Source organism: Hippoglossus hippoglossus, chromosome 19 (genome assembly GCF_009819705.1).
Source record: "Hippoglossus hippoglossus isolate fHipHip1 chromosome 19, fHipHip1.pri, whole genome shotgun sequence".
Lineage (NCBI taxonomy): Eukaryota > Metazoa > Chordata > Actinopteri > Pleuronectiformes > Pleuronectidae > Hippoglossus > Hippoglossus hippoglossus.
The window spans coordinates 7,543,280-7,560,377 of NC_047169.1; the positions used below are offsets into that span (position 1 = coordinate 7,543,280).

General features: G+C 43.2%; 2 protein-coding genes across 2 annotated transcripts; both read left to right on the forward strand.

The window, feature by feature from the left end:
* Positions 1-1,893: 1,893 nt before the first annotated feature.
* pus3 (pseudouridylate synthase 3) lies at positions 1,894-5,447 on the forward strand. Its single transcript, XM_034570676.1, has 7 exons — positions 1,894-2,043; positions 2,496-2,904; positions 2,988-3,265; positions 3,350-3,533; positions 3,620-3,729; positions 4,063-4,235; positions 4,363-5,447. The coding sequence occupies exons 2-7, from the start codon at positions 2,500-2,502 to the stop codon at positions 4,632-4,634; spliced, it is 1,422 nt and encodes a 473-aa protein (XP_034426567.1). The 5' UTR covers positions 1,894-2,043; positions 2,496-2,499; the 3' UTR covers positions 4,635-5,447.
* Positions 5,448-5,515: 68 nt separating this feature from the next.
* dcakd (dephospho-CoA kinase domain containing) lies at positions 5,516-10,242 on the forward strand. The gene is made up of 5 exons (XM_034570677.1): positions 5,516-5,824; positions 6,699-6,810; positions 7,382-7,585; positions 8,182-8,269; positions 8,542-10,242. The coding sequence occupies exons 2-5, from the start codon at positions 6,699-6,701 to the stop codon at positions 8,825-8,827; spliced, it is 690 nt and encodes a 229-aa protein (XP_034426568.1). The 5' UTR covers positions 5,516-5,824; the 3' UTR covers positions 8,828-10,242.
* Positions 10,243-17,098: the final 6,856 nt, after the last annotated feature.

Consider the following 17,098-nt stretch of genomic DNA (forward strand, 5'->3'; position numbering starts at 1 on the left):
TCAAACGGTATCAAACATATTCATATGAGACGGTCTCAGGGGTCTCGGTGGTTGGGCCGAGTAATGGGGGCAGTATCGAATATGGAAGAGGATCAAGTCTGACTCTCGGCCAAAGGAAACAGCGAGGGGTCCCGGGCGGTGAAAATGAATAATTGGAAAAGTCCCAATTACTAACTAGTGTGGATTTTAAAAAAAGGGTTACCCACCTGCACAGAATGAATGAATGTATAACCCAGACTTCTTTTTAGTTTGGAGAAAACTTTTTAGAAAACTGTGACTGGTATTGAGCAATATTTGTTTTGCTATAGTTCATCTTCAGGAGGATGCTCAGGATGTCAGTATTTTGATTCTGGAGATTGCGTCCTAGATATCTGTAAGGGTAATATTTTGTAACTCCAATTAAACTAATTAAAATGTGATTTTTTTTAATAGATGTTCGTATAATCAATGGTAATTCAGACATTTAAAAAGAGAGTAAGAAGAGGATGACATGAATGACAATGAAGTCTGTCTCGTCCTCTTTGCCCCAGGTTGTTAAATCCAGAATTAATTAGAATTTACTCAGAGGGAAAAAACCAAAGAACCTTTTGACCAGACTCCCTGTTCCTTTGCTGCCAGTAACTTACAACCTTTCCTTCCTGTTACAGGTTTCAGCCAAGGTTTGCTCGTGTCTGGACGAAACTAAAACTTGAACAAACATCAGAAGTACCTAAAATAACGAAACCACATACTTAAGAATGTGTACTTTGAATTTTTAGCTTGTTTCATGTCCCATCCACTAGATGGAGGAGGCAGGATTTATGACCTATACCACAACCAGCCACCAGGGGTTGATCAAGATGCTTTGGCTTCACTTTTGGGGAGCTGTCATGTCGTCCATCTTTATGCAACATTCCATTATGCCTCTTGAGTTTGGAAATTACAGACCCCCGAGTCAGAAGCTGAAACTGGAACGCCCCCTCACGACGGAATGTGGACTTGGAACGTCGAATGGAACCTCATCACCCCCGACTCCCAAATCAACAATGGCCCCTGACACATTCTTACAGACTTGTTAAGATCATTGACATCTGAGCTCTTACACTTTGAATCTGATTCATTGAACATTGAACCGTGGAAGCTGCTCTTCCTGCAGCTAGTGGTTTTTTTTGTATTTGTTTGTTTTTTGCTTATTGTTTGTATTCCTGAGTTGTTTGAACATTTCAACCTGACAATGTTTATTCCCCCTGAGCCATTTGTACATTGCCGACAGAGCTCAACACACTGCAAATGAGGAAAACAAGTGCAAATAGACAAAACAACTTCATCAAATTGACAACACATGCGCTGCAAAACAGACACAACACATGCAAATACAGAAACACGCTACATATTGCGAAAACAACACCGGAAATGGGACCCAGAAAGGAGATGAACCTGGCTCTAGTTCAATGCTTTGTGAATTTATTGATGTCTGCTACTCAGTCAGTGGTGATGGAACTTCACAAATCATTCAACTACAGCCAGGTGCATCACTTTTTTGGGTCCCCTGGAAACATTTATGTTGTCGTTTCAGCAATTTATAGCGCGTTTCTGTGTTTGCATGAGTTGTGACTTTTTTTTGCAGCGCGGGTGTCGTCTAATTGACTTTCACGTGTCCTTTCTATTTGCATGTGTTTTCTTCATTTGCAGTGCGTTGGTCTCTCTCGGCCTGAAAATGGGAATTTATCAACTATTTTACATTTTAGAAAAACAAAATACAGATACTAGAGAACAACGGTAGAGATTTCGTATTAAAATGTATCATACTCACACTGGATACTGTTCTCAACACGTCCTTTAAAGAGTGGCTCTCAAACACGGAGCTAATCACGCTCCACACGGCCATTTAAGTACCAAACTACATTTCCCAGCATTCCTTCACAGGAAGTGTGTCCGCTCCCAACACTGGTCCGACTGCAGCAAACCGGGCGACAGCACGAAGCAGCATGTGTGAGCTCACGTGAAGCAAGAAGCGCGTGAAGAGCAGAAGTTTATCATCACTGATCAACTCTGAAGTTACAGGTAAAGTGTCATGGCGTCAGAGTTCAGCACCAACAGCTGATGTGTAGCTTAGCACGCGAGCTAACAGGCTGTGTGTGGTGTTAGCATGTAGCCAGTAAGAGTAGCAAGGGATGAACTCCCACTAGCTTCCTGTAAGGATAAGAGTGAGTTAAAGGGTATAAAGAAGTAAATGTTGTTTTACTTAATTAACACTGAAGAAAAAGTAGTTGATAAACAAAGTATGCAGCTGAATAAGTGGAGTTTTCATTGTGTTAGCTAACAGGTGCTAATTGTGTGTAGGAGACACTTTGACACTTGAACTTACCACAATCTCTCCTCTGGTGCTTATAGTATTTCTGTATTTATACGTGCACAAATACACCACAGTAAATCCCTTATATGTGTAAACCTGCTTGGCAATTTAACCAGATTCTGAATATTCAAGTGAATCTCTGTATATTTGTCTCATCCAGCAACATGTCGGAGGCACTGACCCGGCAGATAAAGGATCTGGAGGCAGAGCTGGAGGAGCTCAGGTCCCAGCTGAGGGAGAGGACTGCAGCCGGAGAGGACTTGGCGGTGACGTCCAGTGAAAACGCCGACCACAAGCCTCATGGGAAGTCCAGCGGCTGCAAGAAGGGTAAGAAAGCCCACAAGGAGCGTCCTTTTGACTTCTCCGCCCACCCTCGGCGCCACGCGGCCCTGCGGCTGGCGTACATGGGCTGGGCCTACCAGGGCTTTGCGGTGCAGGAGAACACCGACAACACGGTGGAGGCCCGACTCTTCGAGGCTTTGCTGAAGACGCGGCTGATCCAGGACCGACAGAGCTCCAACTATCACCGGTGTGGTCGCACCGATAAAGGAGTCAGCGCCTTTTCCCAAGTGAGTTCACAGAGACGAAGATCGTGCGCGGTTTTGTAGTTTTTCTCATGCAGGCGTCAAGTAAAGGTATCTCTTTCCCACAGGTCATTACAATTGATTTGAGGTCCACACAGTTTTCTGGAGGACTGGGTGTCACACTCCCAGAGCATATCGACGCAAACACCAAGAGTAAAGCTGCCGCCTCGGAGGTTCCGTATGTGAAGATGCTGAACAGAGTCCTGCCCCAGGACATCAGGATCTTGGACTGGGCCCCCGCTGCAGAGGGGTTCAGTGCTCGCTTCGACTGCAAGTCCCGCACATATCGCTACTACTTCCCCCGAGGATCTCTGGATGTGCCATTAATGGCAGATGCTGCAAAAAGGTGGGTGAAGACACTGAATCCTAAACACTGATGTCCCCCGTTGAGGACGCAGCTCTGATTTAGCGCTCTCTTGGCACCCGACAGGTACGAGGGGACTCACGACTTTCGCAACCTGTGCAAAATGGATGTGGGCAACGGCGTCCTGCAGTTCGAGAGGACCATCTTGTCAGCGTCAGTCAAACCAGCGTTGCCTGAACACACGTCCAGCACAGATCACTATGACATCTTCATCTTTGAGATTAAAGGATTAGCCTTCCTTTACCACCAGGTAAGAAAAGACAATAACTGTACAGTTGTTTGCAGTTTTCTTTTAAAATTTGAATATTTGATAACCTTTGCTGTGTTACATCACAGGTACGATGCATGATGGCGTTGCTTCTCCTGATTGGACAGAAACTGGAAGCCCCGGAGTTAATTCATCAGCTCCTGGATGTTCAGAGTAATCCCCGAAAGCCCCAGTACAGGTGAATTGATGACTAACGAACGCTTTTGACGTCATTTAGTGTTTGAAATTCCGTATAAATGATTATGGTGTAGAGGCAGGGTATAAAGGTCCTGCTGATACACCCGCCTGACTGTTTTTACAGCATCAAATTACTAATTAAGACCAAATTTACTTTATCAGTTTGATATGAACTTCCCAAAGCGACAGAAACCATACTGCAGCCAGCCACTAGGGGTTTTTGAAGATGTTTTGGCTTCCCTTCTGGGGAGCAGTCGTGTCGTCCGTCTTTATATTCAGTCTATGGTTGAACCACATCCCTCTGAGTCTTGAACGTTCTCCTTCTTGTCGTCAGCATGGCGGTGGACTTCCCTCTGGTGCTGTACGACTGCCACTTCGAGGGTTTGAGCTGGAAGCAGGAGGCTGAGGAGGTGAACTATGTCCTGTCAACGCTGCAGCAGCACTGGACCCAGAGCGCAGTGAAGAGCCACGTCCTGCATGGGATGATCAAGGGTTTGGAAGCCTCAGGTGAGAGTTTATTAAGACTCTGTGAACCTCAACATTGAATACACTTGTAGCTTTGCATCCTTGTGAATCTTTTTGCTTATGCCTGAACTATCATGCACATCATTTTTCCACTGCTCTCTGTCCACAGGCGGAGTTTCCTCCAACCACTGCTGGTTAGTGGAAGGCAGCAGGCAGAGAAACTATCGGCCGTTGCTGGAGCGTCCATGCTGCGAGAGCCTGGAGTCCAGGATAGACCACTTTGTCAAAAGAGGCAGACTGGAGCGGGAGGAGGGCGAGAACGGAGGGGACACTGTGCACAGAGGGAAAAGGTCCAAACATTCCCACAATTCCTCCACCGGGCCTGTTTCTTCAGAGCTGCCACCGGCGAAGAAAAGTGCAGATCGGAAAACAGAAGACTGATATTTTTCTGTTGGAGAAAGGACTTGACAACGTTTATTTTTTTTAATTTTCTTTCAAGAAAGAGCATTGTTTCATTCCATTTTTAATTCAGGACACAAAACAGGGGATTTACATTTTTATTTCACAAAACCTATTTTCTACAGAAGCTTATTGCATTCACTTGAGAAAAAAATTCTTCTGTATTAGATTATTATGTCAGAATTGTTTTTCCGAATCAACAATATAGCTTAATTCAAAATCCTAAATGATGTTCTTGTTTTGAGTCATTGGGAGAAACTATTTTGTCTTCTTAAGTATGACAGATGGCTTGGTTATCAGTGTATATGCTTTTACACAGGCCCCCTTAGCACTTGTTTAGACAGAAAGTTCAGATTTTGAGCTGTGTCGTTAATTCAGAACAAGCAGCAGGATTTGCTCATGGAAACTCAAGATTTACGACAATCTCTCCTGATGTCCCAAAAGATGGTATTTTTATGTTGTGCGCACAGAGTTAATATCTGCTTAGTAAAGACATGACTGGCCGATGCTCAGAAGACAAAGCCAAGTTGGATTTATAGCTTTTATTATTAAGAGCGACGAGAACTTCATCGTGTGACATTCCCGGGTGAAAATAGAACTTCGGCTGTTTTGCATCTGAAACATCTTAAAATAAACATCTTGTGCGCACATGTTATTATCTTGATAAGACAAATCATCAAGAAATGTTTTGGGACTTCGAGGGCGCCCTCGTTTTCAAGACATAATAATCTCTCATTTTCTTCCATGCCAAAAATTTATTTTGCACAAAAATAAACCCGTTTTGGAGAAAGTGTCTGTCTGCTTGGTTTATCAGCGGGGCGGAACTAATGTGAAAGTAGGAAAGGGACGTGGGAGGATTTCTGATGTGGCGCTGGTCGAGCTAAGAGGCTAGGGGGTTAGCAGGCAGCAGAGAACAGCTCGGGGTTAAAGACAGTTTCCAGTGACTCGGACCTGAGCTGCTCTATCACCTGACTGTTCACTAAGTGACGCACAGAGACAAACATGTCCGCTGCCTCGCGTGTTCGTGTCTTTTTCATCGCTCTCACGTGATAAAACACTCATGCTAACGTTAGCCTGTTAGCAGCTCTGGTTGTTTTTCTGCAGCTGTGGCTCTGCACGGATCCAAACTGTAGCTCCAGCTGATTTCAGGAGGCTGTCGTGTGTTCACAAAGGTAAAGAAACCGAAACAACAACAAACACTAGATACAAATACAACAGTAACAGAATAAGTACTTCTGTAAATCATATTGTTTATGTACTGGTTGATTCAGATTTCACTTCCTGTTAGAACTCGTTAGATTTGACAGGAGTTATTTAGTTATTAAGTTAGTTAGTGAGGAATAACTTCACAGTTCACTAATCAATCCAGTTTGACTCTTGACCCCTTATGTATTTTTACATTAGTGCAGTTCATTACTTCCACAGCAGGGGGCGCGCTGTTAAACATAGGAGAGGTGTGACTGTAAACAACAACTCAAGACTTTTATTGTGAAAATATCCAGCTGTGGAAAGTAACTTTTACTCCACTTACTTGTACTTGTACTTTATCATTTCCATTGTACTCAGTCAATGAATACTTTAATCAATAAATAGAAAATGATACAGTATTGTAGGAGAAAGTAATTAAATTTAGCCCAATGTACTGAAACATTAAAAATGATGCTTACACATCAAATTAAATACAATGATTAATATTTATTCTGAATTGGACCATTTGAGAAGTACTTATATTTATTTTAATTATGCTGATAATACATTTGTACTTTTACATAAGAACTTCTTCTTAAACTTCCTTTATTCCAGTAAAGGTTCTGAGTACCACTGGAAATAACTTTTTAAATCTAATCCATCTACAGTGTTAATGTTAATTTGAGATTGTAATAATTTTGTCTCGACTATTTGTCTGATTGTAAAACTTTAGTTTATTAAAATTTGTAGTGAGATGGGCCTTCACACAAGTTTTACCTTTCCTCTCTTTATTTAGCTGTTTTGCACTAACCAGCACTGGCAGGACTGTGATGCAGCTCTCTCTGTCGTTGCTTTCAGATGTTCCTGGTTGGGCTGACGGGAGGAATCTCCTCAGGGAAAAGCACCGTGTCTTCCATGCTGCGGGAGCTCGGGTGCCCCATTATCGATGCCGACGTTGTGGCCAGGAAAGGTACGGGAATATTTTTCTCCCGCAAACCTTTCAGCTGCACACAGTGAACACACATTCAGTTGAATACCAAAAGAAATCTGTCCACCTCTTAGATAAGATAAGAAATTGACCTAAATGTCCTCTGATTTATGTAATGATAACATTTACTGTTCCTATCATTGTTATAGTTCTGGTTAAATGCTGTAATAGACATAAGGAGTTTAGCCCTGTAGGAGGTTGATTAAGACGAATGCTCGGAGAGTTTGCATGAATCATGAAGTCTGTCTCCGCTGACTGCAGGGATGATGTTTCAATTACGTGATGAAGATTAAAAAGGTCACAGAACTGGGTAGAGAGTGCACAGCTGCACGTCGGAGAGAATATGAGGAATTAGGATACAAATTTAATTACAATCAGGTGGCTGATGAATCTGTTAAAAATTGTTTTAGGTATTTCTCTTTCCTTCGTCCTACCTTCTATATTTCCTTTGCAGTTGTGCATTTTTGAACGTCTTTTACTGACTTGTTTTGTCACTTATCACTAGTCATGTTACACTGGTTAATCAAAACAATGATATAATGTTACTTAACAGTCGTGGAGCCCAACACTCGTGCCTACTCTCGCATCGTCTACCACTTCGGGCCAGAGATCCTGCTTGAGAACGGGGAGATCGACAGACAGAAGCTGGGTCAGCTCATCTTCGCCAACGAGGAGAAAAGGAAGCTGCTGAACTCCATCACCCACCCGGAAATCCACAAAGCGATGCTCAAAGAGATCCTCTTCTACTTTCTCAGAGGTGAGCGAGGAATTGGGTTGGGCTCAATTATAGGTTGACGCAGGGAAGGGAAAGGAGGACTAGTTAGTGAGAGTGAGCTAAAGATAAAAAATGACTTTTGACAACCTTAACCATAACTTAAAAAAAAGAAATACAACTTTCACTTGCTACAATACTCAACAAGAGAAAGAAGTTTCCTTAAAATTAGAGCTGTTCCAATACCGATCCTAGCATCAGAAATGCCTCAAATACGACGGAAAATACTGGGTCGTGCATCGGAGAGTATGAGAATCAATTTACTGATCTGATACCACGTCTTCTAAGTGTATTAGTTTCAACCAGATAAAAACTGCAACGTTCTTTTCTCGTAAATCACTTCCTCTTTGCTTTTAGAGTGCGAAGAAGAAGTGATTTCTGGAAGTGTAGTCAGCAAATTTCACACTTTAGTTAAACAGCAACATGCACCGTATGCAAGACTTGCGTTTCAAGCTGTTTAAAGGAAGTAATTCCAGGTATCGGACTCTGTTGCCAAAACGGGGAAAATGGTATCAGAACTTACGTGTTGACACTAATTAATCCTGTTTCTCAATGCTCCTCCTCTTCTTCCGTCTCCTCAGGTTATCGTTATGTCGTGCTGGACGTGCCTCTTCTCTATGAAACCAGACGTCTCACTCAGTTTTTGAACCACACAGTTGTGGTTTACTGGTAAGACCATCACTCATCTTTCCCCAACCTGCCCCCCCCCTTCATCGCTGTAGATCTTTACCTTTAGGATATATATTTTGAATCATTAAACTATTTGACGGTTTGTTTTTGACAGGCTCCGGCCATTAGGGGCAGTTTTTGTATTTATATTAGTTATCGGTTACCTGTCTTCCTCTCTCGCCACATTATTAGCATGACTCACTGCCTCTGGATTTTTTAACAAGGCGCCCTGGCTGCACCGTAAATAACCTCCTTTGTCTGTTCCTTTTCAGTGACCCTGCCACTCAGCTGTCCCGCCTGATGCAGAGGGACGGCCTGACCCAGGAGCAGGCCGAGCAGCGCGTGGCCGCCCAGATGCCGCTAAATGAAAAGCGCGGCCTGGCCAATCACGTTATCGAGAACTCGGGCAGCCGGGAGGACACCCACCGGCAGGTCCTGCGGCTGCACACAAAGCTGGAGGACTCCATGGACTTCCTTTTAGTGAGGGTCATTGCAATCGCTGCCACCACTGGTCTGAGTGGGATTCTGCTCTATGCTGCCAAGATCCTTTTATCCTAACAGAGGAAATTGGAGCTGTAAAAGTGTTCGCTCCCAGACGTGGTCAAAGACGGGGATGTGACCGGGAGCAGGCAGGTCGGAGGTAACGAAGCAAATTACTGTGAGATTAGTTTCACAGCACCCATCACTGCAGCTCGGTGGTGCGACGTGCACTGATTAACACGGACTCACACTGTTGACATAACATGTGATGACAAATTGTTGTTTGGTGTGAAGGGTTTCTATGTGCAATTTCTGTGGGGTTTTACTGTGAGACACTAAAACATGAACGTGATACTGTACAAGCTCCAATTTTCATCCTGTGCTCAGTTATATCAGTGATGCACTCAACAGTGACGTCAGATTGGAGCTTAATTATAATGCAGTGTTCCACAAGTAGCTTATATTTGTAAAACCGTGAAGTATGATAGATTATAGAAAGGATGAGATTGTATTTGGTTACACCTATAGACTTTATATAAAGGTCGACGCCATGACAGCTCCCCAAAAGCGAAGCCAAATCACCTGGATCGCCCTCTGGTGGTTGGCTGCAGTATAGGACATAAGCCCTGCCTCCTCCATGCTAGCAGATGGAACATAGGTCAAAATAAATAGTCAAAGTACACGTTAAATATATTTTTTTCTGTCATTTTAGGTAGGTCTTAACAAACTGATGTTCGTTGAAGTGTGGATTTTTCAGTTAGTTTGGTTTCATTTAGTTATTTGTTGCTATAAAAACCGTGTGAAACGTGATGATCGACGGCTGAGACTGACTCCCTATTGGTCGAGAGCGTGTATCAGCAACACCTCGATACTGTGGCTACGCACCACGACAAACGCAAGAAGGCGGCACCTGTCACCGGGTTAATTTAGCTACATTTTAGTGGGGGGAGGTGAAGTCCATCTTTATACACTGCACCCTATGGTTTGGCCTTTTGAAGCTGCTCAAATTAGACATTCTTGGTGATTTCATAGATTAAATACAAACTGATTGAGAGAAGATGTAAAAGGTAAAAGATTGTAGTCACTGATGTTTCTGTAGTTTTTATTCATTCTGCACCGACTCTCATTTAGTTTTTTTCGTGCAGGATCATATGATTTAAACTGGATGGAATACTCTCTCAGAAAATAAGTAAAATACTGAATATGAAGAATGTGATGATACAGAATATGTAATGATTGTATGTTAATGACTGTATAATGAAGATTGACAGAAGATATTTGACAATCCATTTTGAATGGGACCCGAGCGACTTTACACAAGATAACAGACTATATTTATCACAGTATTTTCTTACACTTGAAGCTGTCCTCTGTAAATAACTCAACCTGTAATGTTTTTCTTTCAGTGCACACTCGCCTGTAACATTTGTAATGTGAGCTGCTTAATTTTAACATAAATGATCAAACACCACTGATTTAAAGGAACAACTATCCGATAGTGTCCGTGTGTTTTTCTGATTGTTGCCTCAAAGCAGACGTTCTGAATCCTGTGAACAAACATCTGGCTCCCCCGATAAGGCATTTTTAGTCTATAAAAATGGATTAAATACCATATATTATGACTTTCTTCTCATTAAATTAAAACTTTGTACTCATAATATTACGACTTTCCTCCCAATTAGGTCTTTAATCTCATAATTCTATGACCTCATTCTCATAATATAATGACATTATTTCTGAGATCTCAGAATTTTTTTCATGTTTAAATAATATGGCCTGAAAACTCAATCAATAAAAACATTAGACATTTTACAGGGACTTAATGTTTGAACAAAATCTGTCATGTTTATTTTAGACCAAATGATTTTCTGTTTACCGTCATTCATGAAGATTTATGAAGAAAATAATCAAATTCTCACATCTGAGCAGAAAGAACCAGTGAGTGTCACAAAGAATAAAAATATTGAATTATTCGACTATTGTATTAATTGGCTAATTATCCCAGTTATTCCCTCGAATAATGAATTGCAGTGGCAGCCATGAAATGCAGCATGTACGATTTCTTCATGTAAACGGCTCCTACAGGAAATTGTGTGTGAGTGACAAGACTTGAGAAGATAATGATGAACTTGTATTAATGGTCCGTGGTGATGTCCTTGCTCTTGTGCACATCAGAGCTTAGGCATGAAAATTCCGGCCCACGGGCAACGCGTGGTGACATCACCCTGGCACCGAGGGCCCACTAAGCCTGCGTGGCTCACTTGGCCCCTACTGGTCTGCTCTTTGTTTTTATCAAGCCACCATGGAATTAATGCAAAGTGACTCCTGCTGCTGCGGTGAGTGGGTGGGTGGATTGGGGGGGGGGTGAACCAGAGCCTGCATGGCCACACATTTGGATACATATGTATTACACAAATCCACTGCTCCGAACACATTGGGGGTCTTTTAAACACATGCAAACAGCCCGTACGCAGCACAACCACCCACGGAACACACGATGATGAATATGCTATTCTTAGGCTGCTTTTTAAAAAAAACCATCCTCCACCGTGTTGCAGGGGGGGGGGTAGCATGCTTCCCTGGCCATCCAGCTGTTCAGGAGAGATTTCCAAGTGGGCCGTCTCTCAGTCTCTGTCTCAGGCACAGACAGAGGCCAGATGCAGAGCGTGGAGAGGAGACTATATCTGTACCAGCGAGTGTGAACGCTCCAGGGCACAAAAGGGTGTCAAAGTCTCAGTCTGAATATAAAGTGGGTTTAATTCAGATTTAATTCTGCGATGAGCTGAAAGGTGAAAGTCTTAAGTTGCCTTGTTACACTTTGTAAAAGTCCATGGACGCAGGCACAACCCCCCGCTGCTTTATTGCGTGTTGTGGGTCCGCTCCGGGAGCAGAGCAAGTAATTTTCAGATGGCAGGGGGTAAAGACTTATATAATTTCACCATCATGTTCAGAGAGCCGGCCCCGGGCGCCGCAGTGTGTCAACATTTCGGAATCTCCTGTCTGAGTGGTTTTTCATCATTCCCCTTGCCCACCGCCCCAAAGCAAAGGTAAAACCGTTTGGGCAGAAGCAAGCAGCTTTGCACCAAACACAACGGCAGCTCCAGATAACTGACAGTCCAAACACATTTTCAATAATGTCGTTTTGTGTGTGAACTGTTTGCTCCTCTGGGAAGAATCCACGCAGTCTGAGGATTACAGGTTGTGCCCATTTTAGAGGCTTATCATTTAATACAGTGTTTTCTTTATAGACACATTCTAGCTATTGTGTTTATGAGTGTAAAACTAGTGTTTATGTAAATGCAGCAGAGAGGTCCTAAACATATTTTTTGTTTCGAAACCTCAAAGATCCTTCCCACTTAAAGGACCAGTATGTAGGATTCAGGGGCATCTATTGGCGTAATTCCATAATTCTATTTTAATTGGTGTATAATCAGCTGAAACTTAGAATTAGTATGTTTCTGTTAGCTAAAATGAATCCCTATCAATTTGGGGAGCGACTCCTCTTCCATAGTGTCAGCCATGTTGCCCCACCATGTTTCTACAGTAGCCCAGAATGGCCAAACCAAACAATCAGCCCTTTCACGTTTTTTACCTGGACTTAGGTGCTCGGCAACATTAAATGCTAAATACAATTCATTCAAGTCTTTAAGTCACACCACATATTTCTTCCATGTGAGATAGAAGTACTCTGACTCTCTGTATTTGCAAACATCAGTCAAGAATGTTTTCTATTTGACAACAGCCTGAAATTTTCCGTGTCAAAGTCAAATAAAATAACTCTTGAGATACTGTATAATCTGGTTGTTCTGTGGTAAACGTTACGTAGCATTGAATCACCCGATCGCAACCGACATGATATTCACGGTTGTGTTAAACAGTTGAGACGTTGCTATTGCACCTGATGATTGTGGGTAGTGTAATGTTTCTTCTTGACATCATGAATACACCATATCTTTCTTAAAAGACAATTGATATCATACAGATTTGTGGCTTCTACAGGAGCATATAACACTGTCTCACATTGTCATAACTTAGTCCACCTTGGTTTTATTATAGCTGATAATCAAAATCTCTATTCAGAAAATGAATGGGATGTTTTACGTGCGGAACCAGGCGGTTGAGCTCTACTGGAGCAGCGATGAGAAACTCACGGTGATGTCACACATGCAGCTCCGCACCAGTGGGTAGAACAGACTGGCCTGGGCGACTGCAGTGCTCTTGAACTCTGGCATCTGGTGTCATGCTAAGGGAAGGGGCACTTGCAGCGCCTCCACAGCCCCGTTGTCAGGCTGCATCCGCGAGACTGCGGTGAGGTGAAGAGACAGGCAACACGCCAGCGAAGCATCCCCAGCCACATGACTCAACCTGTCCCTGTGCGTTAGCCCCGGCTCGGTCAGGACCGTGAGGGAACAAGGCCGCTGGTATTGAGTCACTGACACACTGGACAGTTCCCAGCTGAAGCATTATGATGGGGAAGGGAGTGGGGGAATCACTGCATGTTGTATACTTGTATTTTATTTGGTGTTTAATCCGCTTATTGTGAGGTTTTATCAGTTCAAAGTATCGACCACAGATTAATGACCTTTTAGCCACTCCTCACTCCAAAAAAAAGGATTCTGACAACTTAGCAAACTTGATATGAAATACAGTGTAAAAAGAGTTTATATGTATATGCTGTGTTTCAGATTGTAGCCAGAAGGCTGCAGCTCTAGTGGACACATAACACTGTTTATTTTTAACATCCAAGGTGATACACGGGCTTTGCGCTGACCCTTTAGATAACAGGTCGGAGGAGGTTGGCAGAGCAGCTGGCAGGATTCTGTTCAATGTCAGCTGTTATTGACAGACAGACGGCGGCGAGGAGACACCGATATTTAGCCACGCTCGCAGCGCGGCGGAACGGACGGCGGCCGGTCACTGACTCCACAGCTTCACACAGACCGGAAGCATCGGTGCAAAAGTTTGCACAGATATTCATTTGATTTGCCCAAAGCTTAGGTTTATGACCAGATACTTGAAAAACTAAAGACACTCACATCAGCTCCAAACGTCCTGAAGCGCAAAACACAAATAGGAAAACACACAGTGGCATTACTTGCTATCGACAAGAGTCACTGATGATTGGACGGATTTTTCCAACCAGCATTACTAGCATGACTCTACTATAGTTTTAGTCATAGTTCTCTTAGTAATAATAATAATACACTTTATTTATATAGCAGTTTGCAAAACACAATGATAAAACTAATTAAATAAAAAGCAGTTTGAATGTCAGGGGACCATTAATCAAAAGAGCTGAAATAGAATACACCAACATAAAGTAAATAAAATAATCAATTAAAATAGGGGACTCAAAAGATTGAAAGTTCAGACAAGCCCAGTCAAAGCACATTTATAAAAATATGTTTTTAAGAGGATAAGGAGTCAGACAGTCTGATCTCCAGGTTGAGTTTGTTTCTCCCTTGGTCCTCAGACTGTAGATCGTGTGGCGGCGAGTAAATTCCTGGATAAGGACGTCAAGTTGCGACCACGCTTGGGCCTTAAATCTTATTTAAAGTATCTTAAAATCAGTTCTGAGGTAGTGTTAGTAATCTTAGTCATGTTTTCTTTCTTTTTTTTTTGTTTGTGCTTGTGCCATGTTGAAATATAAGAATACCACAATAGGATATGTGTTGTTGTGCAGTTTTTGTCGTCTTTTTCTTCTCATCTGCACTCCAGTAAAACACTATGTGCATGTGGGCAGGTGGCTGTGTATTTAGTGGGAGGAAGCCTGCATGAGCATGACGGGCAATTTAGCTCGACGGTTAAAGCATCTATCTCTAATTTGGATCTCCCCCCGTTGAGTAAAGATGCTCACGATAACAACACCAGGGGCTCATTAACGTCACTTCCAGACATTTCAGAGGAGTTTCTCTTTCCAAGCCCGGGCATTCTCCTGTCTAATGGAGACTGCAGACGGATGCATGGACACACGTGCACGCTGACCGAAGCACTCACACACACACACACACACACACGTGGACCCGCCGACACACACGCGCGCTCTGCAGCAGCCTGATAAGCCGAACGCCTCACCAATTGGCCCCAGCAAATGTCAAGCTGAAGCCATCTCGGTGCGCTGATAGGGAGTGGGTGGGAGTGAATGAATCAAAAACATTTCCCTCAGTTACGTTTGCACACGCCGGAGATACCTTAAATTAAAACAAGTCTGCAATAGAGACATAATCTTTCAAATCCCTCTACTTAGACGCGATGAAAAAAACGGCAAAGCAGAACATTTCAAATCATCTCCTCAGCCGCGTCCAAGAGACGAAGCTTACGTCAACAAAAAGCGGCTTATAGCACGTCTCAGGGGAATACTTATCTCCAAACCCTGGATCTGCTTAAAGTTTGGGGAGGACGTGAGATGAAGCGAGAGTCAAACGTTCAAACGCCTCGTTCGGCCTCGTGCTGTTTCATCAGGAATTAGCATCCGGCCCCCAGAGTGAGTGTCCTGTTAGGGTGGGTTGTTCCGCTAAAGTCACCATCAAAAATAAAAAATAAAACAGAGGAGGGGGGGGGGGGGGTTGTGTTGCTTACACAAGCACAATAGTTTGAGCGATGATCACCCAGTTTTACAGGAATGAGGCAAAGATGGTGTCTGCCAAGAGAGTTTTTACACAGGCTTGTGTTTCTTTAGGGGGCTTATGCCTCTGATGCCAGTGAGACTCTGACCTTGATAAACGACTCCAAAAATAGGAAGACTCGTTTTACCTGAGCAGCAAAACGTTATTTACTAACAGAATAGTTTGACAGAAGTTAATTATCTCGGCCAAGTTTAGGTTTTTGTATGTTTGCTTGTTTGTGAGCTAGATTACACAATAAAACCACCAAACCGATTTCCATAAAACTTGGTGGTCAGGAAGGAACCCCTTAAATTTTGGTGTGGATCCCTATCAGGGGGTGGATCCAGGATTTTTTTTTCAATTTCGTTAACATTTTCATAGATTTCTCTGAGAATAATTCATGGTTCTTGAAAAAATCAGCGTGTGTGGAATTTGGTGCAGATCCAAATAAAAATCGAAAGAATTAAAATGTGGTTTCACGAGGGGACTAGGAAAAAAGGCACAAAAAACCTGCCTACCTATGAATTCAGGTGCATTTTTATTTCACTCTCATTTATTCATTTTGAAACAGCAAGGGCTGTTGATCCTTTTATCTTTATGGTCTCTAAGTTTTCTAAATAAAGTGAATAGGTTGCATCTAAAAGATTAAGAGTTTGCGTTTCTCCTTGAGGACTTCGGTAAAACTAGGCTACAGATGTTGCAGACGCCCGGGCAGCGTTCACTTTCAGTGGTTTCAGCAGTGAAAGCTGTTTCTCGCCGCCCCGAGGCGTTTGTCTTTGACGTCGTGACATGAAGTCTCTAATTTGACGATGTGCTCATACGTCCTGCAAGCAGAAAACAGGCTGTGCTAGTGTTCAGCTGCCCCCTGGCTCGGCTGACCTCTGCTTAGGCACGGACCCTCACTCTTAATTGTGTCTGGAGGAATTTCCTTGTCTTAAGACAGGCTCTGAGTTTAGACCAGAGGGCGTCTAACCACGAAGAGGAGCTGAACAAACAAGATGCTCTGACACAGCACAGCAAGGCGATCCAGTCTCTTGTCTCTTGAATCAAGTGTCACTCTGATTTACAGCTTACAACAAATTACTGGATTCAAGTGAGATTCAATCATTATGACAGGAAACAGTGAGCTGACATTCAGCTTTAGAAGCATCAGCGACTGAGTAATTGTTCATTTCGACATGGTCCCATATTTACATCTCTTCACACCCTCGAAACTCTTCTTCTTGAAGTGTTAACTCTGCGTTTCAGACCATGTAAGAGACGGACCCTCCGCGGCCCACGTCGAAGGCCAATTACGTCCGAAAGAATGTCGTGAAATCAAAGTGAGCTCTTAAGAAAACACAGTACACATATTGGTTTTCACAGTTTAGGCCCGGAAGCCGTGTTCTTGTCTGTCACAGTCGCAGCGGAGCCTAATTCGCCCTGGATGACTTCTCGCTGCTGATCTGAGCTTTGTCATGATATGTTCTAACACCCGTTCCCCCTCTGACTTCCTGCCTCCGTATCTCAGCATCTTCACACACATCACAGGGATGAAAACACACATCTCTGCTTTGATTTTGAAACAAAATGATCTCCTGCTTCATTTGGCATTTACTCCAGCTGTATCCCCCCCCCCCCCCCCCCCCACCTCCTCGCAGTGATCATCTCAGTGTTGATTGCCGCTCTCGTGTGTAACATTCGCACAACTGAAGGCTGGTTTCTCTGGAAAATGAGGCGACATTAACCAGTTGATCTGTGAGGA

Bases quoted from the DNA above. Each gene is read 5' to 3' on its own strand.
- pus3 (XM_034570676.1), top strand. From the start codon at position 2,500: ATGTCGGAGGCACTGACCCGGCAGATAAAGGATCTGGAGGCAGAGCTG. The intron at 3,266-3,349 runs GTGGGTGAAGAC...GGCACCCGACAG, and splicing joins ATGGCAGATGCTGCAAAAAG to GTACGAGGGGACTCACGACT. The intron at 3,730-4,062 runs GTGAATTGATGA...TCTTGTCGTCAG, and splicing joins CCCCGAAAGCCCCAGTACAG to CATGGCGGTGGACTTCCCTC.
- dcakd (XM_034570677.1), top strand. From the start codon at position 6,699: ATGTTCCTGGTTGGGCTGACGGGAGGAATCTCCTCAGGGAAAAGCACC. The intron at 6,811-7,381 runs GTACGGGAATAT...GTTACTTAACAG, and splicing joins CGACGTTGTGGCCAGGAAAG to TCGTGGAGCCCAACACTCGT. The intron at 7,586-8,181 runs GTGAGCGAGGAA...CCGTCTCCTCAG, and splicing joins CCTCTTCTACTTTCTCAGAG to GTTATCGTTATGTCGTGCTG.